Source organism: Pseudomassariella vexata, assembly GCF_002105095.1.
Source record: "Pseudomassariella vexata strain CBS 129021 chromosome Unknown BCR38scaffold_8, whole genome shotgun sequence".
NCBI lineage: Eukaryota > Fungi > Ascomycota > Sordariomycetes > Amphisphaeriales > Pseudomassariaceae > Pseudomassariella > Pseudomassariella vexata.
In genome coordinates this window covers 1,800,880-1,827,795 of record NW_024467963.1, presented here as the reverse complement: position 1 = coordinate 1,827,795, position 26,916 = coordinate 1,800,880, and the positions used below count along the sequence as shown (strand labels likewise).

Genomic DNA, 26,916 nt, shown 5'->3' with positions numbered 1-26,916 from the left:
TCGCCTAGTCCCGGCTACACTCCGACCTCCCTTGGCCGCATCGATGTGCACGTCCGATGATCCTTGTCCGAGTACTACACCACGAACCACCCACCGATCTGCGACGACGTTTTCGTCGTCACCCGTACCTCCCCAAACCACCGCCGATGATGACCGATGAGCTGGCTGTGGAGTTGTTGATGAATGTTGCTATTACACGAAAAGAATAAAATCAGGTTTTTCATTTTGGAATGGTTCATGATGATGAGCGCCTTTCTGTTCACCTCTCTCGTGAACATGAAGACCAACAAGGGGGTCTAGACAGTTGATTGTTTTCCCCAGATGCGGTTACTTCAATGAACTCATGCAGCATCTGCCACATGATCCTACAGGTTTATTCGGTCTTGATGGTGAAGTAATTTCCTCGTCCGCAATACCGATCTCTCTCTTCCTCGAGCTGACTTTCCCGCTCAACTCGACTTCTACCAGAGAGATGTTGCATGCATGCCCTGACTCGTGTAACGCGACAACGCGATGAGTCCAAGCTGCTACTGACGGCCTCTTCTCGATATCGATAACCAAGGAACCTTGCGGCAAGGGCCTCGCAATCTCACAAAACTCTTCCAATGGCCTCGCTGGTTGGGCAGCCGTGTAACTAAACTATTCCGGGGAGGTGCAATTGCGTGTGTCAAACGAGGTATGCGTGTCCTCCATAGTGGCCCTGGCACTACATACGCGGCCCATGTTACCCTGTCCAACCAGGTAGGAAGGTAGCCATATAGCAAGAATAGGCTGGTTGGTTGATTGGAATAGCTAGGTGGGATGATTGTGGAGTGATATGGCGGCACTTGGACGTGTACTCGGTGGCTATGCAACCAGGGTAACAATCTATGCGGGAAGTTTACCGTTACTGCTATTAAACTATCATGTGGCTGCGTATAGTCAGTATGCGACGATTGCTCCTTACCTACTTTACATAGGGAGGTATGCCGTCATTGTGCTCATTAGCCAAAACCGTGGAACCTTTTGCCCGTCAACTGCCAGCCAATCCAAAAGTTTCCGGCTTGATTGAATATATAGCTTGTCAAGTTGCTAAGCACTGTGAAGATCGTACATACCAAATCTTCTCATTACCCCAATCGTCCATTAAGTAGTATATGACTTACTACTTGCAGTCTTCACACTCCTCGGTTTTATTGTCCCCGCCGGTCTGCTCCTGAGCAGCTCGCTCGGCCTTCTTCCGATTCACCTCGTCCACCTTGGCTTGCATTTCGACATGCGATTCCGTCGGCCCCCGCGGCGCAATGGGCATGATCCCCCCGCCTGGCATCCTTGGATTGTCCCTCTGATCCGCTCGGTTCGGGTGCGGGCCTAGTGTTTTCCAGGATCTGGAGTCATGCTTGGTTACTGGCGCTTCTGATGAAGAATCCGGCTCGGTGCGTTGGAGGGGGTTGGAGTGTCCAGCGCGGAGGGGACCGTCATTGGGGTTGTCAGGGGCTGATGATAAAGGTGTACCCGTTTGGGCTTGGGATTGAGCTTGATACTGCGCTTTGAGTTCGGAAACCGAAGTAGGCAGGTGGGCGGATTTGTTATCGTTGTCGTTGGATTGAGACATGTTTTCTGTGGTAGTTGTATCCGTGGTCTGGTCGGCCTTGGATTTCGAGGCGTAGTCCCTATCGACGTGTCCCAAGTCGCGGTTTGGCTCAATGACGTCGCGGACGCGGCGCTTAAGTTCTTTGGTCTCGGGAAAACCGCCGTCGGTTTTCCGATCCCAGAGGGTGCGTTGCTGGATCGTGGGGTATGGGTCCGAGGACGATAAGGAGGAAGAGTGGGCGAAGAAGATGTCGACTACGAAGGTGCCGCCTGTGGAGGGCTGGAGGGCTACTTCGCCGAGGGCGGTTGAGAAGGTGGAGAGGAGCTCTTGGGCGAACTGGTTGGAGGTAGGTCAGAGAGATCTAAGTGAGATGGTTGAAAGTGGGGTGAATTAAGTTGGATGGAGGGGTGGTTGAAGCTGGAGCTTGTGATCAAGCAATGCCGTCCACTAGCTGGAAATGTCACGGAGGGGTGCAACTCACATATGCGGCTCGAAGCATCCACTTGCACTGCGGTGTGCATGTAAGCTCAGGTCACCAAGCACAGTTCGTAAGTACTGGCTGTCTGTTGTCTTACCTGCGTGCAGAACCGGATAGTCACTCGAGGTAATGCGAAGGTGGGATGTGCGGGGTCCGCAGTCGATGCTGGAGTAGTAGTAGTAGTAGTAGTAGTAGTAGATTCAGCCATGATGGAAAAGTGTGAGATAGAGTGCCTGGTTTATATACTACTTTCCAGATCAGGATCTGTGTGTATGTAGCAAGCCAACTCTCAAGGTACTCACACGACGCGATTGCGCCTGGAATCCACTGACGTCGTCGGTAGGTCATCGGGGGTGAGATGGGGTCGGGGCCGGGATTAGCCAGTCAGCCACAGGTTGTGGTACGTCCAGTCCACTTAAAGACCGGGAGCCCACTATAGGTGATGGATAGCTCGGGTCTTACCGATTAGTGAGGTCTCGGCTATGATGGGGCTTCCCAATCGTCTGGATCGCTGCAGTGGCCAGGGGATCAACCAAGCGCACTACAAGTAGTAAGGAGAAGCTCCCGCCCAGGGGGCTATTCAGCATTGTGATGACCTACGCAGGGCATGATAATCTTCGGCATGCTATCTGTTCCGCAAAACAGTCAGGATCACTTTAAGTGTGGGACGTAACATCGAAACCATGAACTCAATTAGTCCGTATGCATAGGCATTGTTCAAAATGCTCGTAAGTGACAGGGGGCCTTCTTCTATTACTCTTCTAACGGTGATCCAAACCATTCTATGTTCCAGTAGACGGATATGAGCCCATGGAAGTTCCTCCCTACAGTAGCATGGTGGCATGTCACACAGACACGACCAGGGCAATCGTCTGTTCCCAGTCTCACCCTGCTGCAACGGCTGCTGGCAAGATACCAAGCGAGACAAGGAGATAGAGGAAACACAGAAGGAATCCGACGCTGTGAAATCGTCCGCATCGGAGATTTGCAGCATCACGGGGCGTAGTCACGAAAATCCGGTCAAGTTCAATAGACTCACCTGCCCCAAGTACCCGGCGGACGTGAGTAGTAATCATGAAGAACAGGCCATCATCGTCACCGAAGCATTTGCGCTTGACGAAAAACACGCAGATGTTGCACTATCGACAGCAGGCGAGTCGGGCACAGCAGGGGAAAGCCCAGAAATACATCAAATTTCAAGGAAATCATCAGTGACAACGAGGAGAAGGGATGCGATACAAACCAGACACGACGCCAATAGCGACCACCAACGAAGCCGGCGGCAACTAGAACCTCACGAGACGGAGCGAGGATTTCATTCACAATACTGAATTTCGAGCCGAGGATGGTGGCTTGCTGAAGTGACAGCACTGGAATGAGCTGTTTTTCTTGCCGAAGAGCGAAGGGCATCGTTCTTGACACGGACAGGACCATTGTCATCATCACCGCCATGAAGCCGAACCTGCCTGCTGACAACTCAACGGGTCAAAAGCGGCGCATTAACAAGGCGGGCATTCTCGACAACCCGACTGTCGAGTTCAAGACGGCCAAACAGCATATGATTATGTTGTTAAAAATACTTCTAAGGGTCCTTTAGAAGTGGTGACTCATCACTCTGGTATCAACCTCTACCGGCAGCAACTCGAAGACGAGCGAAACCGACACATCCAAGAACCCCTCGTCTGCAAGTTCCCGATGCTTTGGCTACTGTATAAACCTGGGATCAGGGTGTACGTCAAGTCTCTGGAGCAGGTGAATGCCTATGTTGTGCAGAGAGAGGCTCGACATGGGCGGCGAATCGCTCGCCGAGTCATGGACGACGCTAAGCCCTGCACCCTCACATGGTGGAATCTCAGCTTCGACGGACGGTACGTCAGGAGGGCCAAGAAGCACATCATGATCGATCCCTTCAGGGGGGGGACGCCGGTTCTGAATCTCAGGTCGTCCCGGCATCCTTCATTGACAAAGCGGATGGGGGTACGACGCGGGAGAAACTCGTCAGGGGTAGGCGGAAGTGATACCGTCTACTCCAAGGCGCCCAGTAGCAACACTACTATGGGCAGACGGGGGTTTATAAGAACAACAAAGTGGAAGAATGGTTGTTTGCTAACACATCCCGCCCAGTTCGACCCCCATGTCATCGTCGATATCAATTCACACTTGGGTAGTTGCGCCGCCGCCCCACTAAGTCAAATAATGGAGATTCAAAAGTGGAAGACCTCGGTGAGGACCCGCCGTACTGCCCATGCGAGAAGTGTCTAGGCAAGCTTCCCCACCCTCCAGGCAACTGCCCCTGGACAGAATACGATGTCATCGACCCCCGCGAGGAGAAAACCCTCGAGCTTCCGCAATCCTACCCAGATCGCTAGCATAGACATCTCCGATGTACTGACCATCTGGTATGATTCGTGCTCAAGTCATGAATATGGGGTGTATATATATATGTATATTCTCTAGCCGAATTTTCGTTCTAACATTAGATCGCACACACGGAGACGCTGGAGGTCGCATTCTGCCAGCCTCCGAGGATCAACCACAAGGCTATAGATGCTCTTGCCATGCCTGCAGAGAGGAAGCGGCTGGTTGGGGCTCTTGTGCAGAAGTATTACGATCCATGCTTTACCCCGGGGAAGTCGGTCCAGACCTGGGGAGCGGATTTTATCGCGACCAAGGGCGAGGACCAAAGCTTCTCCTGCACGGCGGGCCTGGTGTGGGAAAGACTGACGTACGTTTGTTTTTCTTATTCTTTTGTTTCTCTCCCTCTGTCATCCAGTCTTCTCGCAACTATATTCTGAACAAGTGCGTTCGTGTTCGTGCGTCTATGATCACAGACTGCTGGTAAGTCTTTCCCTTCTCCCAAAGGGGGCTGATCTCAATTTATGTGCGCGTGTGCTGACCATGACTGTAACATGCATTTCTGAGCTCATAGGCCGTCCACTTCTTTCCGTGACTCGCGCCGATTTGGGGACCTACGAGGTCGAGATACAACCTAAGAAACTCTCGTCAAGCGTTCTCAGGGTATTCCTTTAGACCCGAATAAAATGAATGTCAGTCTTGAATTCGGTGCCAAAAGGCGCTCTCATGTATCCTCACACATATTCCTTCTTGTTTTCTCCTTGTTGGGTTTCCCCCTCGTTTCCGATTATTTTCCTCCTCCAGGTCTAGGTACCATACGGGCCATAAAGCAGCCAACAGAGTCCCGATCATTAAGTGGACGGAAACAACAACCCGCTGCTTTGGGTCTAGTTCTGTAGACCTAGTCAAGGGCTGGCTGGTTTGAAACCTATGGAGGTGGTTGTTTGGGCTATATGAGTGGAAATCGCAATTCTCAAGTGCCCTGGAATGATCATGTTTACATTTCCTACCAATGGTTCATCGTAAGCAGCAGTTGGTATTGTTCCGAACAACCAGAAGCACGCGGTGGTTATTCCAGAATCGAATTCGGTATGTCACGACGTTTGTCAACATGAAGTAGGTATGTTGTCCGTGGCTGTCAATACCCTGAGACGACATGACGTCGATCCCAAGCCACTGGCTTTCTCATATTTATTCAAAATAACACCCCAGGCTCGGTTGGCCGTCTTGCATGTGCCAGCCATCTCCTAATTTCGACAAGCCAAAAAATTCCCCGAATGGACAGAGTATAAATAACTTTAGAAGAATCCAAATGACTAACAAAAATAGAAGATCGACGGTGTGGGATCGGTCTCCTGCAGCGAAGCTAGCGTTGCCATTTTGTTGTTGTTGCTGCACATTGATTTGTTTCAGGTGTCGGTTGTCCCGAGGCAGATTGAAGAGCGAGACCAAAGGGTCCTACCGCACGAGTATCGCACTGTAACTGTCTCATAACACTTGCGCTGCGCAGCGCTCATTTCGGTCGGTCAAGCCGCGTGCCAGCCGCGTAAAGGTCGTGTGTTCTACGCCTAGTATTTCCCATGGACGAGATCTACGTCTGGCATTTCTGATACGCACCGAGATGACTGCGCAGCAGGAGCAATGCGCTGAAATGATTAATTGAAAGAAGATCAATAATAAGCATATATATATATCAGTGTGAGACGGGACAATCGCCATTTATGGCTTAATATTGGCAAGCTGTCTTATGTAATTCCTAATTGCTTCAGCGGCAGGGCTACCTGGGGGGTTATGCTAGACAAGGGAGATGAAAAAATAAATAAATAAAAAATACATGAACATATTCACATTTCATTTGACTGACTGTTTACGGTAAACAGACAGTCCAAGACATAAAGTAAAAAAAATACACTTTGGAAGAGACCAAATATTACATGCTGAAAAAGCTTCCTGCAAGACCCTGCCCTGTCTGTAGCCCACGGCCAGCCTGATTGCCGTGCTAGAAAAAAATAAAAAACTGGCGATATACCATCAATTATCGTGACGTTACCAAAAACGATCAACTCCTCGACATGACGTGCTGATTCGGGGGTATTGCAGCGGTGTGTCGGGTTTTTTGTATGTCTCTTTGCAATCCGTGGTGTTTCTGGTTGCGTCGGCGTTCGAACGCGAGTTCAGCGCAGGGAAAATTGGGCAGATAACTTCCCAGTCGAAATCGAGATTCGTCCACCTTCTTCTCATTACGACGTAAATCCCAGATGACAGCCTTCTGCCTTCTGCCATCTGCCGCTCCCGGTTATGGTTGTGGTAATGGTAGGTAGCTCTTTGACCTTGGCTCTACATAACCAAGCAGCATCCACCGCTCTGTTGAGGCGCGTACGGGTCCTCTCCTCTGGGCACGGCACCCCATACCGATGGCACCATGTAGTCGCGTGTGCTGTTGCAATATGCAATTATGCTGTCTCTCGCGTTAACTCCATGGTACTCGCGCCACCATTGGCGATGGATCTTACCTCTTTGAAGCCTGTGACACTGGAATGCGTTCTCGTTCCAGATCTTCGCGCAGTCGGTTGTTCAGCTCCGTCAGGCGTCGCAGTTTCAGGTCGGCCATCGACTGCTTGTTCTTCTTGATTTGCGACGGGTCGCCGACGTCCCTCGAAGTGTATTGAGGCATTGTGAATGATAAATCGAATGAGGAGACGGAATCGCTCTTCAGTGGAAAGATCTGAGAAGCGGGAGAATGCTGCTGCTTTTGCGACGGCAGCGGCGGAGAGCTCGGGCCAGCAACAGAGGTCGATGCCGTCAATGTCGAAATGAACGAGACACCTCTTAGACTCGAACGACGAGGACGAGGTTGGTCAAAGGGCTGCTTCTGCTTCTGCGAATGCATCGTCGGAGTCAGTGGATGGTTCATAAATCTCCGGCGAAGCTTCAAATCAATTGTCCTCCCTAATGGCCCGAACTTTTTATTTTTCTCACGCCCTGTTGTGCTTCCCCCTAGCGGGAGGGGAGCATGCTTCGGCGAAGGCAAGCAAACCGCGTTGTAGCGTGCGTGTCGGAAAGCCAACTCATTCGCGCAACAGCGTTCCCCCAAGTGCAGATGTGGCAGGACAGGACGAAACTCAATATCACTCACAGCTTTGGTTGGGGCAATTGATCGGCAGACGGGCGTAAGGCGACAAGAAGACCACGGGCTCCTGACGCGTCGTCGTCGTTAAAATAATGAAAGGAAAAAAGGCGCGATGTGCAGCTGGGACTCGTCGTACCTCAATTGAGTCTGGATTGGCAACAAATGGGGGAGGAGGAGTACGGAATACGGGGGTCGCGGGAGGAAAAGTCAAGGAGAAAGAGTAATGGCTGAGTCGGAGGTCGGTACCACTAGAGACAGAAGGACGGGCCTGACTTGGAGATTTGTTGCCGTCGATTGGTAGAGCAATCGCAAGGGGGAGGGGACGAACTGGCCTGACTGGGGCGGGCGCGCATTTGCGGGCCAGGTCAGGCTAGGTTGCGACCTGTGGGAAATTGCTTCAGCAGCTTTTTGTCGGGGATTCAAGAACGCTTGTCGCAATCGGGAATCTCCATAACAGCTCCAACCTCCGTTTCTAGCGAGATACAATCTATGTTGGTGGGGCATATGTGATCTTCTGAGTCGAGAACGGTATTTTCTCACATGACAACCAATCCGCACATGAATCAATGGCGCACTCCGATACTCTAATAAGCTGGAAGCTCTGGTAGTGCTATACTGGTTCGTTATAATGTAGTACGTGTTTGCCAAGGTATTCATATCGTTCCACCCGTGGCGGGCCGCTCCCACCGTCCTCCATTTGATACATTTCAAAGCAGATCTTGGCTTTGGGAGCTTCAAATTGTTCAAACTGGGTGTTGTTGGAAGGTCACGAGGCGAAGTTGATCACTACGCATGTGAGTCAACTTGCTGAATCCTGCCGCTTTCTGTCGAAGGACATCAGAACTTGGGCTTGCGCAATGCGTGTACAGGCATTCATAGCCGAGGAATCCTCCAATTGAGATAGATGAGTATGGGATTGGCTGGATTTCGCACTTCATACCAAACTGCTTGTATCTGCCTTAGGGGTGGGGTATACAACTCCCTCGACTCACTTAAACCGATGCAGTGTAGACCCGAGTGTAAACTGACTCGGGATACGAGTATGCGCACGTCGTGAATAATGGACAAAGCCTGAACATAAGGTTACGTTCGTACAATAGGAGAGAGTCCCGTTGCCCGACCCTAGGTGTAAGGCTAAGCATAAGTATCGTCATATTTTGCTCAATCAAAGCGGTCATCCCGGTTTTTTCAATTTTTTATATTTTTTTATATTTTTATGGCTCCCATCGTAACAGTCAAGTCACAACCCGCAGAATTGCGACCATGGTCGAATCACGTGATCCGCAACGGATCATTTTCGGCAAGCCCCTCTTTTTGCGCCTGCCCCAATAACCCACGAAACGAACTTGGACAGGAACCAAAATCTCTTTCCGCTGACTCCCAGTGACGCCTTCCGTTGGCAACGAAATTATCACCTCGAGTTTTTGTTGCAGTTTGCATCATTACTCCCCATCGCATCTCTTATCACAGTCTCCTCCAGCCAGTTTCTGCTTTCGAGCAGCAGGAGATTGCCCAAGATGCCGCCTCCGCCGCATCAGAAGCCCGAAAACGTGCTTAAGCGCGCACATGAACTCATCGGGGTTAACCAGGCGCCTGCCGCCTTGACCATCGTCCACGACCACATCACCTCAAAGCGATCTCGCAATGTTCCCATCGCATCGCTGGAGCCGGTTATGCTCCTCTTGGTGGAGCTTTCCGTCGAGCAGAAGAAAGGCAAGGTTGCCAAGGACGCGCTCTATTCGTACAAGAACATCGCACAGAACACGAACGTTGCAACCATCGAGCTGGTTTTGAAGAAGTTCATCGAGCTGGCAGTAGAGAAGGTCACTGTCGCCCAACAGAAAGCCGATGAAGTTCAGTCCAGCCTCGAGGCCACGACTACTACGACCAGCGTTGATGATCTCGAGGCCAGTGAAACCCCGGAGTCCATACTTCTCGCTACCGTATCCAGCGAGCAGTCTCGGGATCGTACCGACCGTGCCATCATCACACCATGGCTCAAATTCCTGTGGGAGGCATACCGTACTGTGCTCGACATCCTGCGTAACAATGCCAGACTTGAAATCCTATACCAGAGCACTGCGATGCAGGCCTTCGAGTTCTGCCTCAAGCATGCCCGAAAGACCGAGTTCCGAAGACTCTGCGAACTGTTGCGGAACCACGTACAGACGGCGGCCAAATACTCTTCTCAGATGCACGCCATCAATCTGAACGACCCTGACACCCTGCAGAGACATCTTGAGACCCGTTTTCAGCAACTCAATGTCGCCGTCGAGCTCGAGCTCTGGCAGGAGGCTTTCCGCAGCGTCGAGGATATCCACACCCTTCTCAACCTCAGCAAGCGCCCCCCGAAGAATGTCATGATGGCCAACTACTACGAGAAGCTTACGCGCATTTTCCTTGTCGGCGAGAACTACCTCTTCCATGCTGCCGCCTACTCAAGATACTACAACCTCCTCCGCCAGTCTGCTGCTATGGTCGCCTCCGGTCAAAGTAAAAAGGCCGACAACCCGCCGATCAATGAGGCTGACCTCCAGACGGCTGCTTCTTTTGTGCTTCTGTCTGCTCTCTCCATCCCCGTCATCAGCACCTCGCGTTCTCGTGGTGCCATGGTCGACTTTGATGAGGCAAGGAAGAACAAGAACTCTCGTCTGACGCACCTTCTGAAGATGACCCAAGCGCCCACGCGTGCTCTGCTTCTGCGCGACGCTCTTTCCAAGTCTCTCCTGAAGCGGGCCAGACCTGAAATCAGGGATCTCTACAACATCCTTGAAGTCGATTTCCACCCTCTTTCCATCGTGAAGAAGATCTCGCCCATTTTGACCAAGATCGGTGATGATCCTCAAATGAAGCAGTACATCCCGCCTCTGCAGCAAGTCATCTTGACCCGACTTTTCCAACAGCTGTCCCAGGTATACGAGACTGTGGATCTGTCGTTTGTTGAGAGCCTCGCTGAGTTCCCTGAGCCTTTCCAAATTGATCGTGGCACTGTCGAGAAGTTCATCATGAACGGAAACAAGAAGGGAGACTTGTCAATTCGCATGGACCACGCCACCGGCGTCCTCAGCTTCGACACTGACGTATTTTCCTCGTCCAAGGCTGGTCACCCGGGCTCCGCTGCTGGCTCTGCTGAGAGCGAAACCGGCTCCGTCCAGCGCCTCCAGAGCACCCCTTCTGAGATTGTTCGCTCCCAGCTGACCCGTTTGGCGAAGTGCCTCCACACCACATGCTTCTACATTGACCCCACATACAATGAGGCGCGCATTAAGGCCCGTGAGGCCGCCTTGGTTAGAGCCAAGGCTGGTGCCGAAGAGGAACACCGCGAGCTTCTTGCCCGCAAGGACATTATCCAGAAGCGCAAGGATGAGGCATCTGAGCTCCAGGCTAAGAAGGACAAAGAGAAGGCCAGGCAGAAGCGCCTCCAAGAACAGGCTTTGGCCGAGGCTGAGGAACGTCGTTTGGCACAGGAGCAGAAGGAACGCGAAGAGAAGAGACTGCGGGATGAGCGAGACCGTGTCCGCAAGGAAGAGCTCAAGAAGCAGATCGCCGACCTCAAAATCGGACCCAACGCTATTGACATCGACATTGAGAATCTGGATGATCTTGACAGCAACCGTCTTCGTGCCATGAAGCTGGCACAGCTGGAGCGGGAGAAGAACGATGTCAATGAGAAGCTGCGCATCACCGGTAAGCGTATTGACCATCTTGAGCGAGCCTTCCGAAGGGAAGAAGTCAAGAAGCTTCCTGAGGACTACGAGAAACAGCGAAAGCGCGACTTGGCTGCCTATGAAAAGACCAAAGAGGAGACCCTCATCGAGGCCAAGAAGAAGCACAAGGAGAGTGTCGAGCTCAAGCGCCGGCTCGAACGTCTGTTCCCCCAGTACGAGATCTTCAGGAAGTCGCTGCACGATCGACGTCGTGACGAATTTGAGAAACGCCAGCGCGATGCCGAGCGTGAGCTCGAGAAGCAAATCGCCCAACGTAAGAAGGAGTACCGCGATCGCAAGATTCGTGAGAAGCGCGAGCGTGAGGAGAAGGAGCGTGCTCTGCGCGAAGCTGAAGAGCGTGCTGCGAAAGAAAAGGAGGAGAAGGAGAAGCGTGAAGAACTCCGACGGGCGGAATTCGCAAAGATCAAGGAGCAGAAGGAGAAGGAGCGTCAAGAGACTCTCGAGAAGGCGGCGCTGCAAGCTCGCAGAGAGGAGGAGGCCATGCAGCGACGAAAGGAGGAGAAAGAGAAGGAGAGACTTGCCGGCGTCCCCAGGCGGGATGTCCCCACGATGGAACGCACCGACTCGAACCAACGCCGCCCTCTCAACCTTCCCGGCGCTGGCAAATGGAGAGAGAGGGACGCATCCCGCACCGCTGCCGGTGCCGCCCCTGCAGACAACGTTGTTCCGCCGGCACGTATTGCCAGCCCAATGGAACGAACCAACTCCAATGATCGACCTGCTGCTGGTGGTCCGCCTCGTCTCAACCTTGCTGGCAACAAGCCCTCGTGGCGTGAGCGTGAGGCAGCGAGAGCAGCAAGCGGTGGTGCCCCTGCCCCTAAGGAAATCTCTAGGGACACTGCACCTCCCCCTCGTACTATGCCAGAGCGACCTCGCGTCATTGATCGTCCGGATCGCTCCGATCGCATTGATCGGGGCGATAACAACACTCCGGCTGAACCGCTTAAGCCTTCGGGGGCCGGTGGCAAATGGTTGCCTCCCCACATGCGCAACAAATAGGGGGAATCATCGACGTGGAGTTCGGGGTTCGGTACAGGTCATTGGCTGTGTATTTTAAAAAAAAGTGAGGTAGCATAATTGGGCTACGAGCAACGCGTTGTCGGGTAGCATTCGCTAGCTATCATATAAGCATGTTGAGTTTACCAAAAACACTACCTGGGTATTTGCTGAGGTGGCATGACGTCACAAAGTACGAAATTGACACCACCATATTGTTATCATTTGGACTGGTTACTCAAACATCTAGGGGAATGAATGATTTGATGAGAGGTAGTCTGGTCCGTTGCGCCCATGTAGATGGAGTGCGAAGTTACGGTTTATAAATGATGTCATTCTGCAATACTTGATTCACTTTTGACCATCTTGTCTGTGCATGCTGTAGCCGAAATCGACCTTGATATGTCTGTCAGTCCCAATGAATAACCTGTCTAACTTGTTGCATTATCATTACTCACAATGAGTAGCCTGCGGACAACAGAGCAAATGATTTGTGTTTATCAAGGATACTTCAACTCAATGTTATCAATTCCTGCCGAACTCATTACCCGGCAGTCGTGGCAACTCCACCTGCCATGAACAATAGTGGATTAGCAACTTTTCATCCTCAGAGTTTACTATTTATCTATACTTGGGAACCTAGAGACGTAAAGGCTGAAGATCAACACGTGCTCATGCTGTTTCATTCTTGATATCAAAAGACTGGGATACCATCTCGGCAACCAAGGGCGAGGCGCCAAACAGGGGTAACAGTCATGGCCCTAAGGATTGGTCATGAGCCTTGAGGGGGCTCACGCGGATGAGATAGAATCACAGGTAGGAGACAGGTGCTAGGGGGACTCTTTAGTGAGGGTCACGATGAATACGGCCTCTTGTGGAGTATTGTCTCCTTTAACTCTTGGGCTGTCGATGAACTGGACAGGCACTAGATGTGATGAGAACTGTGAAACAAAATGGATCTGCGGTACGTAATCGTATATTCACGTAGATGTGAGCCATTGGCATGTAAGGGGCAACTTGGTCCTGTGCTAATATTAATTTCCATGCAGTGTTGAAGCAGCATTGCAGGCAAGGTATCGGCTGCAGTTGGTATGATTGAACGCTGATGATCCCTCACCGTAATGTTACAGTGACTGTGAATCTGAACGACATAATCAAATACATGCTGAATAGAGTGGAGTTGACAGGCCTCGACTTCAAACGCAGCACCACAAACGCCGGGTGGGACGTGGACGGCAAGATCTCGTCGTATCTCCGCTGCTGTTAGTATGATGAGTCCAATCTTCGTTGCGTCAGCCGAAGGAGTCAGCATTCAATAAAGCGGGACCCATTGATTGAGGGCACCCCTTTTCAACGCGATCCGCACAGATGGAGCCTCTCAAAGCTCAAGCAGGGTAAGTCCACCGGAGGTTGTCGCGTTGTATCCTCGTATGCACGGATGCCCGTCCCATAACCGAATCTCCGTTGCTATTTAGCGAAGTACCCATGTTTAACTTGAGCGCCGGTACAGTATTCATAATGCCGGTCCAACTACTATACCATTCGACGTCACCTAAGAAGCTTGTATATCTAGTTCAGAGAGGTTGCTGCGTTCTGTAGCGCTAGCAATCCCACAGGGCTTGATATGTCGATTTTTTTTTCTGCAGCGGGCCATCGGTCGGGCTGCCATTGGTTCAGGAGACCGACCGCTGAGGCTGACTTGCAATGAGATCAATTTCCACCACGACTTGTACTTCAGCATTGGAAGGGCACGGGGTCGACGAGGGTCGGCTGTTACTTCCTCATACATTCTTTGACCCAGTAGAAGTGACATCTCTCTTCGGAAGTCCTGGACCCGGCTCGATTGTTGGGTTGACGAGAATTGTGTTGCAGCTGCCCCCATTGGAGCACGGGGTCGAAATGAAGCTGCTAGCTTGCATCCCACTAAATAGAGTTATCGGTCGATCGTGGCCCAGGTGATAAATCGCAACGGCTTAGGGGGACGCTGATGGTCCCTCCCTCGTCCTTGGGGAATCTGCAGGTATACTTCTCCGGATAATCGAACCGTGCGTTATGGAGAGACTGGCCGTGCAAGAAAAGCCATCAGATCCTAAGTGGCCGAAGAGAAACATTGCAACGGTCGCTGGGCAGTGTCTCTACGACATGGAGTGTTCCTCACGTCTGAACACTGCCGAAGTCTTGTTTGAAAGCCAAGATCTACGTGCACGGCATCTTGCAGTACCCCAGCTTCGCATCGCCTGAACGGTGCTACTCGAAATACCTTGTGTTCCTCCGGTTGACCAAGCCCTACGAGAAGTTGTGTCCGGGCTGCGATATACGAACGCCATCTTAAACATGCTCACACCCTGCACACTTCCTCGTAGATGTTTTGTGTCTATCCAAACTACGCCACCAACTTACTTCCGCAACAGATGCGCATCTTGTACGCCCAAATTTCCACGATGAATTGCAACGTGGGTCAAGTATCGTTGTTGAAGCTATCTTGCTGGTTAGGTAGTCGCGATTCAGTGTCACCAGGTGACAATAGAAGTTATACTTGCCCCAAGCAAATAATTGGGGGGCTTAGCCGCGGGCTCTAGTACAGGAACCAGCCTCTAGTAACTACCTGAAAACCCTCCATATTTGGGTCGATCCGGCCTGCTCCTGGCGTCCTCATTGGATTGCCTCTCCCGTGGCTTTCCAGCACAATTTCAATTTTGACCACACTTCCTCTTTCGGCGATTTGCCCGCCGTGGAAAAACAATGGCGCCCTTCACCATCCAGACTGGCTTAGCTCCAGCTTGTCTATCTGGCTATCTGAAGGAACTTGATGGCACTTGGCCTGGTTGTCGTGACAGCCATTCCTCCGGCCTCGCAGCAAAGGTATAGTCTCGAGCTTCCTAAAGCACCCGCAACAGACTAGTTGTTATGCACAGGCAAGCTACCATCCTACGCCTAATCGCTACTACGCCCGTCTTAGCTCCGAGTACCGTTTTGTCGTTGATTATTCTCGAAGGCGACGCTATGTGGCAAGGCTTGCTTTCGTTGAGGTATCGTCGAGCGACGACCCTGGCAGGTCGTGCCCGATGCATGGCAACCACGATGCAAAGGGCCCGCCGCTTTGTGGTGTTAGTCCAGGAGGGTTTCCACGCCCGGATGATCGAGACTCGCAGATGTCTATATAACATACCTCGTCTGCCGATCTCAGAGATATGTCCCTACCACTCACGCCAACATCATTCCTCCACACTCGTTCTTGGATAAGTTCAGTCACTCGTTCAGAACTATGATGGCTCTCAAGTCCCTGGCTGCGCTTGCAGCTCTGTCACTCGTTCCCAACGTCCACGCATGGTATGAGCAACTACCGCCATGTCTGTCGCCTTTCCAACCCTTCCTTCAAGTTGGATGCTACGACAATGGTCTGCCCACCGAGATGACGGCACTATCTGAGATGTTCGATAAAAGCCCAGATATGACCGTTGAGAAATGTGTGGCAACATGCAAAGGTGCGGACATACATACGACGGGCCATCCTGCAAATATTGACTAAGAACTAGGCAATGGTTTTCGATATGCTGGTCTTGCTTGGCGCGACACCTGTTACTGTGGGCAGACTGTCGACAAGCCTGAGGTCAACGCCGCCACGGAATGTAACTTGGAGTGCGCCGGGAATTCCTCGCAGACTTGCGGTGGAGACACTGGGCTCAACATCTACACCGACACCACCTTCCTCCCTGTGGATGAGCAGACTATTGCCGAGTACAGGCCCCTCGGTTGTTACACGGATAATAACCCCGAGGCCAAAAAGGCTCTGTTTTTCCGTCAAACCCAGCTTGATAATGAGCCCCTGACTACGGAAATCTGTCTCGAGGCCTGCCGAAGCAAGGGTTTTCCTTTTGCTGGAACGGAGTTCTCTAGTATGTATCAACCCTGACGGACTATAAAATACAGCGGCTAAATATCCATCTTATTTCAGGTGAATGCTACTGCGGTGTTGCCATCGGTAATGGGACTGTCCACACCGACGATGGTAATTGTCAAAGAACGTGTACGGGTAACAACGACCAGTTCTGTGGTGGCGCGGGTCACATCAACTTGTACGTGTTGAACGACCTCATCTCACTGGAACCTTGCGGTTATACTCCACCGCAATCTTCGTCAACGGCTTCGAGTGCTGTTTCGACCACTTCCTCGACCGTTGCCGTGTCGTCATCAACTTCCACCACTTCAACAAGTCCAACCTCAAGTTCTACATCCAGCACACAGTCAAGCATTACGTCAACTTCAACTTTGAATTCGACTCCAACCTCCAGCACAATTTCAAGCACCAGTTCAAGTACTACATACAGTACATCAACTTCCACCTCCTCGACAACTTCAACTCCGACTTCGACGGCAACTTCCAGCACACCTTCAAGCACTACTTCAAGTAATACATACAGTACATCAACTTCCACCTCCTTGATAACTTCGACTCCCACTTCGACTCCCACTTCGACTCCCACTTCGACTCCCACTTCGACTCCCACTTCCAGCACACGTTCAAGCACCACTTCAAGTACTACATACAGTACATCAACTTCCACCTCCTTCACAACTTCAACTTATAGTACACGCTCAAGTACTTCTTCAACTACTTCTTCAACCACTGCAGTATCGTCAACAACTTCCACTTCCAGCACAAGGTCAAGCACTGCTTCAACCACTGCGGTACCGTCAACCTCAGCTTCCAGCACTCGATCTACCACTACAAGTACCACCTCGAGTGTCAGGTCAAGCACTGCAAGCACAACTTCAAGTGTTACGAGCACTTCCCGAGGTTACGTCACCTCTTCTACGACGAGCACTCGCAGCACACAACGAACGAGCACTACTACCAGTCCTGCCATGTGTACCTCTAGGGTTGTCACTGCTCCCACATGCGAGTACCAGTGTGGCAGGTTCTGCTCTCAGCCTTTGCCTGATTTTGAAGATAGCAACAGCTGTCTCACTGCGTGGTCCCAGTGCGCTATCCAGATCGCCACTTGCTTTAAGTATGCCGGATGGCCTGACGCTATGGATTGCTTCAACTTCTACGAGTGGTGTGACGGCATTAAGGAGTATTGTAAGGGCAACTCTCGCGGAAGCAAGGGAGATTGTTACAAGAAGCTTCCCCCTCAGTATCCTGATGGCAGTCGCCCGACCACTTCAACTACTGCCTTCCCCTGCACTTCGGCGCCTACTTCGACTACGTCTACATCCATCAAGCCAACTTCCAGCTGTCCCGTGCCTACCCCGACCGGTATTTGCATCCAGCCAACGTCCAGAAAATATGATGGTCCCGTCGGCGGCATTAAGCTCCCCGTCCTGACCTGCAACAACATCGAGGCCGACTACAATTCCCGATCCAAGAACGTCTTCAAACTGTACACCGAATCCAACAGCAAGAACTGCAAGTCGTACCCGCGCGACCAGAGCGACAACGCCTGCCAGGAGGCCTGCACCGTCCAGTTCAACCAGTGCAGTAGCGTCTATGCCCAGGGCTGCAGGACGGGCGGCAAAGACTCCAGCGGACGGATACACGGCGAGGGGTACAAGAGCCCTAGTAGCCGGAAGAGGGGCCGGAATTACTCTGAGGCCACCGGGATGGAGAAGCGCACGGGGGCTAATCGCTGGAGCAGGGGCTATGATGATGCGAGTAGGGATTGTCAGATGCAGTATGATGATTGTAAAAGGGTCAACCGCGGGATTGATGTTCGGGGGAAATGTCAGAAGTTTGGAGAGGGGTATTAGCCCATTAGGCTTTGCGTCGCCGAGTACAGCTAACAGCATGTGATGGTACTTTGGCAGGGGTGGAATTGCTGGGTTCTTGCTCAGAATGACGATGGCAGAAGATGTACGACGGGGAATGAATACGATTCGTGTACGGCATAGCAAAATTTTCATACGGTTTAATTAATATTTAAACAATAATACTTTGTATACCACATCTTTTCTTTTCAAGCGAGAGCCTTTCTCACTCGCTTGGATACACGATGAGTCCGCCATCAACCCGTCGTGAAGTTCTTTGTTACCCGATTGATTCTTGAGCTGTGACTTGTGGGCGTTGCGCCAAAGGATAAACATTTGGGCAGTTTCGATGTTTCTCCCCTCCCATATCGGCCCTGTTGAACCCACCACGGCTCCTATGTCCCATCATCCTCTTTGCCGTCCAGTGCAACCCCTTCCCTCCTCCGGCCTAGTTTCGGGTCCGAACTCCGGTCCATCTGCCCTTCTGTGCAATGGCTCGACTCAACAAGCGCCGCCTCCCGTCATTCCGTCTGTATCAAACTCTGGATCCACACCAGCTTCCGACTCCGTATTCAACGGCGCAACCAGATTCCAATCAGAAAAGCATACAAGCATCACTGGCTACAATAACCACTCTAAAGTCTAGGTATGGAAGTCCAAGCATGCCCCTGTCCGCTTGACTCCTAGGTTTTAGTGAAGGATTCCACCGCTAATCGGATTGCGTATATATTCAAGGGTTGGAGCAATCGATTGGTCTTGCAGAATGGGGTTCAGGGTGTTAGCTGATATTGTTGGTAACGAATATAACATGTAATTAGACTGGAATAGCTTGTGCAATTTCTTATTTATCCCAGTGCTACTTCATTAACGCCGATTATTGCACTCGCGTCATCCCACTGCTCTTTGGATATTCTGCTCCTTTGTCAGCACCTAATGATATCCTCTTTCACGGCTCATAACGAGAATATTCCTTATATACCCAGTGCTTAGGCTTGGCATAATTAAAGAAAGTGAGGAGACCGCCCCATCGCTGAAACTACCAGGTAGTAACTCAGGCATCCTCATTCTACCGAAAAATCTCAACAAGATACTAGTAACAGAAGTATCTTATATTAGCCCACCGTGACCGCGACTCGGGCGCTGTTTGTACTTCCAGTTCGAAATACAACTTGCTCTATAAGCAACCGAGAGAAAGTTCGTGACTGCTCTGCAAGTCAAACCAGCTGCTTGACTTCCATCGAATCCGGTCTCTTGTTAGTATTCCAACAAAACGTGGCATTCCTATTCACTCAACATGATTTCTGATGATCCGCTGGTCTCTCAAGAAGGAAACAACCGACGCCCTACAGCGTGCATCGATAACCTATTCACACTTCAGAAATAGTATGCCGATATTAGCAATGCTAGAGATAGAGCAAAGGCGACATCGGCATGTCCAATTAACAGACTACTTCACAAGTAGTTGCAAGTGTCGATAAATAACGACCTACTGGGTCTATATCTACAGTATTGTTACCAAAAAGGAACGTACGGTATATCAGGTGTCGGGTTATTCGTGGCATATTCTACTACGCTGAACTTGCCGAACTTCCGCCAGGCCTTACGGACTTCAATACAGGGCTTGCGGATTTGCCGTTCAGCCTTCTAAGTTACGCAAGAACCTACAGACTTGCCGTCAGGGCTTGCAAACTTGCGTCAGGTCTCGCGAAGCCTTTACGGCCGATTCCATGTTATTATATAGAAAGAGCATCCTCTTCACATCTTCTTCCGCTAGGCACAATATGGCGCAAGAAATTTATGCCATGGAATAGATTCAGCCCAATGACTGTTGATCTCCTGGAATGTTTATGAAACAAGCAGCAATACTTTGGGGAAACAATGTGAAATAAGAAGTTTTGACCTACTGATATAAATGTGGAGAAAGAGGTGTTATTCTACCTTGTGCATCTGGTTTGAAACCTGGGTCTGGCTGGAGGTGCTGAGATATCTCACCCAGGATATTCTCGAATTTTATCAATATCGGATCTTGGTCGATTCTGCCCAGTCACCCACCAGCTTATCCCCTCACCTGACTGATTTTGAATTCTGCAACGGCTCACCGCCTTTCTTTTCCACTTCCGTGTACTTAAGCGTCTGTGGCAGCTTTTCCTTTCGCCCTTTTCCTTTTTCTTCCTCATCATCATTAGGGTTTGGCTAATTTCTTCGTCATAAGAATTTATACAAACTAATGGCGGCTCCGCTAATGCGGCTTGCTGAGGGTCATTCTTATTCTCTATGGATTTCCTTCCGTTCCCGGCCTCCTAAAACAACGGAAGCGCTCTTCCTAATCAGCCGTCGACGCCGTCTCTTCGAGGTTCGCGACTGTGGGGTGCTCACGACATATCGTAATCAAAGTCGTCAATTTGCTTGCTTGTGAGGGATGTTGATAGCCGGTCAATTGTGCACTTGTCTGCACATGCCGGGTCTTGTCCAAAATAAATGGAAGGATTTTGTGACGCTGGAAACTGTTTTCACTCACACATCGCCATGGAAGCACGTCGATCACGTACCCCACACCGCAACCAAGATGTCGATCCAAATGGGGATCGATCTCCTGCTCTTGCCGTTGGCCTGCGCGTCATGTAATATTCGAGCCGAGCTGAGCCTTGCCGTGTGGTACGATTGACTGATGAATTTGTTATTTCACCAGCATCCCAATTGCGCATGGAAATAGCACTGTGGACAGGGTTATGCCGAGGTCGTGTTTCACTCGAAGCCGCACAGTATGTTCTATCGTGCCATAGTTCGAGGCGTCACGTGCTGTGCTGCAAGCACTGACTAGGTTGAAGATTACAACCTCGTCTTGAAAATGCAGAGCTTTTTTTGTCTTGGAGGTTTGACTTGTCATTCGCTACCAGTATCTATCTTCTGTGACTCGCAATGCCCATCCCATGATTGTTAGCACCAGTGTGGCAGCAAACATCCTCCGGTGGCAATTTGATCCGTCTAGTAGAGGCGCTTCGGGGGAGACATGGTAGCCTTGATGGTCAGGCTACCAACGTTCTGCCAGCCCTTCTTCAGCAGTGAGACGAGGTAGTTGATGGCCAACATGATGTTGGCGAGCAGCTGGTCCTGAGTCATGCCAACGTTACCGACGGCGACACCCATGCAGAGAACCTTCTTCAGCTGGAACTTGATGGTGGACTTGACCTCGTTGATCTTGCCAGTCAAATCGTCGGCGTGGGAGACGGGGGTGGGGAACTTGCCGGCTGTAGAGGCTGTCAGCTCCGTATCCAAGACGGTTTGAGACAAAAACGGTACTCACCCTTGGACAGACCAGGACCCAAGAGACGGGGGATCTGCTTGATCAAGGTCTCGGAAGCGACGAAAGCATCGTACTTGCGAGCGAGCTTCTTGATGAGCTTCTTGTTCTTGTTAAGCTTCTTCAAGTCATCGGCGGACATGGCGTCAACACCACCGTGCTTCGCACGATCAATATCGTGCTGGTCACCCAAAATGCAGATGGCCATGCCGGCTACATTCGAAGTTAGCATTCGACTCAAGGTAACTAACTAGGTTTCGCGGTGGGTAGACGTACGGCGGGGGATCGAAGGCAGACGGACGGTGCCGGAAAAACGCTTGTCACGCTCTATATCGCATCAGTAATGACGTTACTCGAATATCAGGAGAGGCTCGTATTTACGAGGGTCATCTATTTGGAATCCGGGGTCAGTCATGAATAATCAATGCAATTCCGACAGACTTGCTTACAGTTCTTGAGACCGATCTGGAGCTCGACAGTCTCGAGGAAGTTACGCTTCTTGGTCTCGAGGGAGTAGTCGAGGAGCTCCTGCACGTTAGTGCGCACACCGGCGACAGAGATCTTGGACATCTTGGCTGTCTTCCAATAGATGGTATCTAATGGTGAGGTTTATTGCGCAGTTGTTGGTGGTGGTGGAAAAGGACTGGTTTTGGCTTGGTCGAAAAAGAAAAGTCGTTTCGACCAGGGTGTTGAGTGGGATTTTGCGCAACTCGGAGTTGCTCAAAATTTGTGGGTGTGGCTGACATAGAGGGGTTGTCTGCCACTTCCGCAGTCACCGAGGTTTGGCGAGATGTGGCTGTACTATCTCTTAGCCTGAGCAAGTGTCAGTTGCAGGCATTTGGATGATCGAGTTAAGTTAGGCAATTCCCAGTGAAATTCGACCCTAGAATCCAAAGCCAACATGCTCGTAATCGTTCTGTATGATCTGAATCCCTTCTAATTCAAGGTAGCGGGACAGTCAGTGACAGCCAATGCTGTAGAGCCGAAATCCCAAACCGTGTGCAGCATTTCACTCTTTCCTATTCACTGACGCCATTTGACCATCATGATTAATGCTAGGCAACAATAGAATGCAATCAGCACGTTGGCTCAGCATCGGCACCGCAGAGTATGTGACGGCGTTGAAACCCACATGCTCAGACCCTGCAGTCTGTTCCTTGCCAGCATCTCGTGCACAATATGTCCACCCAGTTACTACCGCAGCCCTGGGCTTCCGGCTTGGTCATCTAATGATCCCCTGTCTTCCGTCTTGCGTCAATGAGCCTATCGCAACTCATAGTCATCTACAATGCGAGGACGGGAACTCTGAGACAAGGGACGCTTCCTGCTTTTTGTCACCATCAGACTTCAAGCCAGTCGCATTGCACGAAGTTGGGCATGGTTTTTGAGGCAAGACAGCTTGAGATAGGTTTGGCATGGAGCCTCAGAATCGACATTGCTGACGGTTTCCAAGCTTGAATGGCACACGGGACAAAAAGGAAAGCTTCTCTTAGTCCAACGAAGATGCATCATTTTCTCCACTTATCTGAGGATATGGAACGTAGACACCGCTGCACGTCCACGACACTATGCACCTGCTACTGATCTCTGGTTCGTCACTGCCATGCTGTCGATTCGCTGATACGATGTCCACTTTAGAAGCTTCTTCAACCATCCTGGTCAACGTGCCCAACACAAAGGCATGAAGTGGAAAGCCGGCTATCCCATATCGATATCATGAGAGCATCTGCCCACTCTTCCATCTTGTATGAGTCTTGAGCTCCAACTGCCGAACAATAGACTCCAATCATGTTTCACAATGTTCTTCGCGGCTTCTGAGAAACGGTCCCTCTCCGGCCTAAGTTTGCTCTGATTTTCATTGTCATTATGAAAAGAACCTTGGTGACTTCCGCTCAGTGAGCTCCTGGGCTGGTGTCCCCAGCACGTTGAGTTTCGTGGTATTTGTGATGTTTGTGCCAAGCACGAAGATCAGGGTTCCTCTGCGAAGGAGTTTGAGGTTACACCCATGGTGAGGATCATTCTACGTCAGGGGCGTCCTATATCATGTTCTCCAACCAGCGGCACCACTTTACGCTGAGTAAACGCATGGGTCATGTGCGCTGAGTCGCATAATGCTAGGAGACTTGGTACTCAATTGAAGTGGCAGACAGCTTGATATTATCTAGACCAACGTGACAGCTCTTAGGTCTGTGTCTCATCCTGGCGCATGTAAGAAGGCTCCCGGGATCACGCAACGATCTTCAGAATCCCGACCTCAATTCGATTCTTGATAAGCAGCATGATAGTATGTGTGTTCCATCGGAATTTCAAGGCCATCTCAACCGTTCAACTCGACTGTCACGAATTCTCTATGTCGATGCTTAAACCTCTTGGAGACCTTGAGACACCGTGCTGTGAAACACCAGGTAAGTTCCATCCGTGTGACTAGACTAGTCATTTGAAGACTGAACTTAACCCCCACGAGGAACATAGGTAGAGGCGCAGTCTGAGCGCTAACCTTATCTGTGCGCAACGTGTGCATTACAAGTTTCCCGACATGTTCAGCATGCCCCTTGCATTCTTTTCCCTGTTGAAGACTGGATCCCGGACTGGGTTAGAATCAGCGACTGCTTCATAGCAGCTGTGACAGGCCAAGAAGAGTTCACAGTAACGTGGTTGCCGTTCATACCGGTCGGGATCATGCTCGTTTTGGAAAAGGTTGTACCTTGCAACATACAGGGACAGCCGCAACCTTAGTATGGCGTGCTAGCAGCACCACCAGCGGCGGCGTGGGAGGCACATCCGTGTATGCCTTTCTTGGACATGCAACTAGACGGCGATCTACGCCAAGAACGTTTGGATGCATATTTATGTGTGTTGCTCCATCAGCTATAACCGACAACATTCTATTAGTAAGATGTGGTTGGGGCCTATGAATAGCAGATAACTCCCATCCGCGATCCTTCCTACGACGTCCAATTCCATACACTCAAAAAGTTGAGCGATGAAGTCCGTGAGATAGCCAACGAGCAAACATTCTCTGAGGTTCCCGAATTATATGACCGTCGCCATGGTCTCTACTATTTGTTCGACATACCGACTCTGACTCGACGCCAACTGACGTCTGTCGTACCAAGCACATCAAGCAGATTCGTCTTTCAGGACGGAGGCACTTTTTCAGGAGGACATCCCGTCATAGACCTCGGCCTTCTGCGAAGTCTTCCTTCGGAAAGAACACTCCTGCTTACGCTTACCTACATGATGAGGCTTCCACTTGAAGCCGTACTCAAGTGGCCTCGACCCAACTTTGAGAATCCACAGACCAGGGGGCAAGTTGGCTTGATCGTAGGCACAACGCTCCTAACCTTTGTTACCGTACTTCTGGCCGTTCGAATATTTACTCGTCAATACATTTCGAAAGGACTCGGACTTGATGATATCCTCATTGTGCTCGCATATGTGGTTTAACCCACATGATCAATCTGACATGAACTGTTGCTGAGACCCGTGACAGATTCCTGCCATTATCTTTGCCGTGATCGCCATGGTCGCCCAGTCACACCTAGGTTGGAACAAGCATATATGGGATGTGCACGAAGAGTTCTTCGTGCCATCGCTAAAAGCAAGGTGTGTCTGTCACCTCCAATTTAACAGGCGCAGTTGGCTAACGACATGCAGTCTCGCCGTTTTTATTCTCTTCGACCTGGCGTCCACAGTGACAAAATTGTCGATACTGGCTATGATCCATCGTCTCACGGTGGCTTCCGACGACAAGTGGACAAATCGATGCGTCCTGATAATGGCGGGACTGGTCTGCGTCAATGGCTTCATCTTTGTAGTGGTGACGCTATTTCAGTGCAGGTATGGAATGGTTATCGGTCGCACAGACGCGACATAAGCTGACTACTGATGTGAAGACCGGTATCTGAATATTGGACGGTGTCTTTGGAGCCTCAGAACTGTATTAATGATGACGTGCACTTGCTTGTCGCGGGAACCATCAACACTGCCGAAGACTTCACACTAGTCTTCCTGCCGATACGGACAGTAATGAGGTTGGAGCTGCGGCGAAAAGAAAAGCTCATTGTCATGGGGCTGTTCGGTGCGGGACTGCTTGTGTCGTGCGCTGGAATCGCGAGGATTTATTTGACCTGGATTTTCGCAACTACCCCTGACTTCGACCTCACATGGACAGGCTGGGACGTCGTTCTTGCCAGTAACGTGGAGCTGTTCCTTGGCATTGTGAGTTATACGCCCTTTCGAACTGGCACATCCTTTCAGCGTGCTGACAGAAGATCTGCCTATAGACGTGCGCGTCGCTCCCAGCAATCAAACCTTTCTTCGCACAGTATCTTCCGCAGGTTATCGGTCAAACCTTTCGAACACACAAGTCCAACAACGACATGCGATATAGCAAAGATGTCAAGTTAGTCCAGCTTCTAGATCCTGAACTCGCCTATGTTCGAACGCCGTCACCCGCCAGCTCTACATTCCCTCCGAACCGACCATACCCTTCCCACTATCATCACGGCATGAGAAGTACAGGTCTGAACACTCCTCGGCCATCTGCCTCAGACGAAGGGCAGTCATCCTCCCCCATGTTTTCTGAGGACCATCACACATCCCTGGTCTCAGAAGACGCCAGCGTGTACACCGAACGCTTCTCGCGTCCACCACAAAGAGCCGGCGTACGATTCAGCAACCGCTCCATTACTCCCTACCCCACCGATGCTGGGAACCCGGATCGGCAGACCGTCGTCATCATGTTCCAGGACGACGAAGAAATGGGAGGCCGAAGTACTGAAAGCTGATTTGAGGCACCACATACTTCGTCGCCAACTCATCATCACAACATTACACACAAATTATTTCACATCAGTGTGGCGAGAACATTTGTTACACCGTGCGACCTAATCAGTCATTCCTGTCTTTTCACTCCTCGAGGCTATTCCACCTTAAACGATGCTCGAAGAGAACATGATTCACCTCCAAACAGCAAACACCATCGTCCAAACGGTACGCAAACTGCGGCATAAACACGCACATACAAACCACGGTAATTACACTGGGAGGCGTTCGCATGATACCAAACTGTCTTTTCCACATATGCTGTATCTGCAACGTTGTTTTATGATTCCGCGGAAGTTGACGTTTGTGACTAGAGATACACGTGCTAGTACAGCAGATATTGTTTCTCAATATTATCTACGTGCTTTGCTTTTGTAGACGAATAAAATGCGTGTCTTAGTAGGTTTATAACTGCATATCATCCTACGAGTTTCCCTACGTGATGAAAGCCAAGATACGATTCTTGGATCAAGAAGAGACATGGCCAACTAGTGAGGCCTGATATTTACGTGGCAAGGTCATGGCAGACACCTTGATAATACCACAGGCCACGGTACGAGGACTGAGGGTTTGCTGATGAGATTTAGACTTTAGAGTTATTCTGAACGAGCCGCTCTGGTGTTTCATAAACTCTACCCGTCGTGGCGTAATTGGCTTCCAGATATGGGAACTCGGGTACTGCTAGGTGAGGATTTGGATGAATATACCCCTGTGCTTATATTCAATGAAGCTGGATAGGTTCGCGAGGAATATCCTCCATCCAAAGAATTGGATGGAAAT

The 26,916-nt window shown here is 50.7% G+C and overlaps 9 protein-coding genes across 9 annotated transcripts; 6 read left to right on the top strand and 3 right to left on the bottom strand.

Annotated features, from left to right (window-relative positions):
• Positions 1 to 1,636: 1,636 nt before the first annotated feature.
• On the bottom strand, positions 1,637 to 2,181 carry BCR38DRAFT_312982 (Rdx type Seleno protein; the record flags this gene model as incomplete). The annotated part of the gene is made up of 3 exons (XM_040854670.1): positions 1,637 to 1,909; positions 2,055 to 2,081; positions 2,149 to 2,181. Coding segments are annotated over 3 exons (333 nt in total), but the record flags the coding sequence as incomplete, so codon positions are not given.
• Positions 2,182 to 2,593: 412 nt separating this feature from the next.
• On the top strand, positions 2,594 to 3,749 carry BCR38DRAFT_436838 (uncharacterized protein). Its single transcript, XM_040860487.1, has one exon. The coding sequence runs from the start codon at positions 2,894 to 2,896 to the stop codon at positions 3,380 to 3,382; it is 489 nt and encodes a 162-aa protein (XP_040715095.1). The 5' UTR covers positions 2,594 to 2,893; the 3' UTR covers positions 3,383 to 3,749.
• Positions 3,750 to 3,778: 29 nt separating this feature from the next.
• BCR38DRAFT_436837 (uncharacterized protein) lies at positions 3,779 to 4,590 on the top strand. The gene has a single exon (XM_040860486.1). The coding sequence runs from the start codon at positions 3,864 to 3,866 to the stop codon at positions 4,311 to 4,313; it is 450 nt and encodes a 149-aa protein (XP_040715094.1). The 5' UTR covers positions 3,779 to 3,863; the 3' UTR covers positions 4,314 to 4,590.
• A 2,153-nt stretch (positions 4,591 to 6,743) lies between these two features.
• BCR38DRAFT_458572 (GGL domain-containing protein) lies at positions 6,744 to 7,080 on the bottom strand (the record flags this gene model as incomplete). Its single annotated transcript, XM_040862185.1, has 2 exons — positions 6,744 to 6,864; positions 6,920 to 7,080. The coding sequence occupies 2 exons, from the start codon at positions 7,078 to 7,080 to the stop codon at positions 6,744 to 6,746; spliced, it is 282 nt and encodes a 93-aa protein (XP_040715093.1).
• Positions 7,081 to 8,747: 1,667 nt separating this feature from the next.
• On the top strand, positions 8,748 to 12,657 carry BCR38DRAFT_436831 (uncharacterized protein). The gene has a single exon (XM_040860485.1). It carries the CDS (start codon positions 9,054 to 9,056, stop codon positions 12,261 to 12,263), a length of 3,210 nt encoding a protein of 1,069 aa, XP_040715092.1. The 5' UTR covers positions 8,748 to 9,053; the 3' UTR covers positions 12,264 to 12,657.
• A 2,636-nt stretch (positions 12,658 to 15,293) lies between these two features.
• On the top strand, positions 15,294 to 18,169 carry BCR38DRAFT_436830 (WSC domain-containing protein). Its single transcript, XM_040860484.1, has 4 exons — positions 15,294 to 15,745; positions 15,797 to 16,156; positions 16,216 to 16,634; positions 16,764 to 18,169. Exons 1-4 carry the CDS (start codon positions 15,526 to 15,528, stop codon positions 18,009 to 18,011), a joined length of 2,247 nt encoding a protein of 748 aa, XP_040715091.1. The 5' UTR covers positions 15,294 to 15,525; the 3' UTR covers positions 18,012 to 18,169.
• Positions 18,170 to 18,193: 24 nt separating this feature from the next.
• Positions 18,194 to 18,777, top strand: BCR38DRAFT_436828 (uncharacterized protein). Its single transcript, XM_040860482.1, has one exon. It carries the CDS (start codon positions 18,358 to 18,360, stop codon positions 18,652 to 18,654), a length of 297 nt encoding a protein of 98 aa, XP_040715090.1. The 5' UTR covers positions 18,194 to 18,357; the 3' UTR covers positions 18,655 to 18,777.
• Positions 18,778 to 20,833: 2,056 nt separating this feature from the next.
• BCR38DRAFT_228278 (60S ribosomal protein L10a) lies at positions 20,834 to 22,116 on the bottom strand. Its single transcript, XM_040854297.1, has 5 exons — positions 21,759 to 22,116; positions 21,691 to 21,699; positions 21,586 to 21,636; positions 21,313 to 21,522; positions 20,834 to 21,256 (listed from the first exon to the last, which is right to left on the bottom strand). The coding sequence occupies exons 1-5, from the start codon at positions 21,877 to 21,879 to the stop codon at positions 20,994 to 20,996; spliced, it is 654 nt and encodes a 217-aa protein (XP_040715089.1). The 5' UTR covers positions 21,880 to 22,116; the 3' UTR covers positions 20,834 to 20,993.
• Positions 22,117 to 24,210: 2,094 nt separating this feature from the next.
• BCR38DRAFT_228272 (uncharacterized protein) lies at positions 24,211 to 26,438 on the top strand. Its single transcript, XM_040854296.1, has 5 exons — positions 24,211 to 24,747; positions 24,803 to 24,915; positions 24,967 to 25,149; positions 25,206 to 25,530; positions 25,596 to 26,438. The coding sequence occupies exons 1-5, from the start codon at positions 24,547 to 24,549 to the stop codon at positions 26,097 to 26,099; spliced, it is 1,326 nt and encodes a 441-aa protein (XP_040715088.1). The 5' UTR covers positions 24,211 to 24,546; the 3' UTR covers positions 26,100 to 26,438.
• Positions 26,439 to 26,916: the final 478 nt, after the last annotated feature.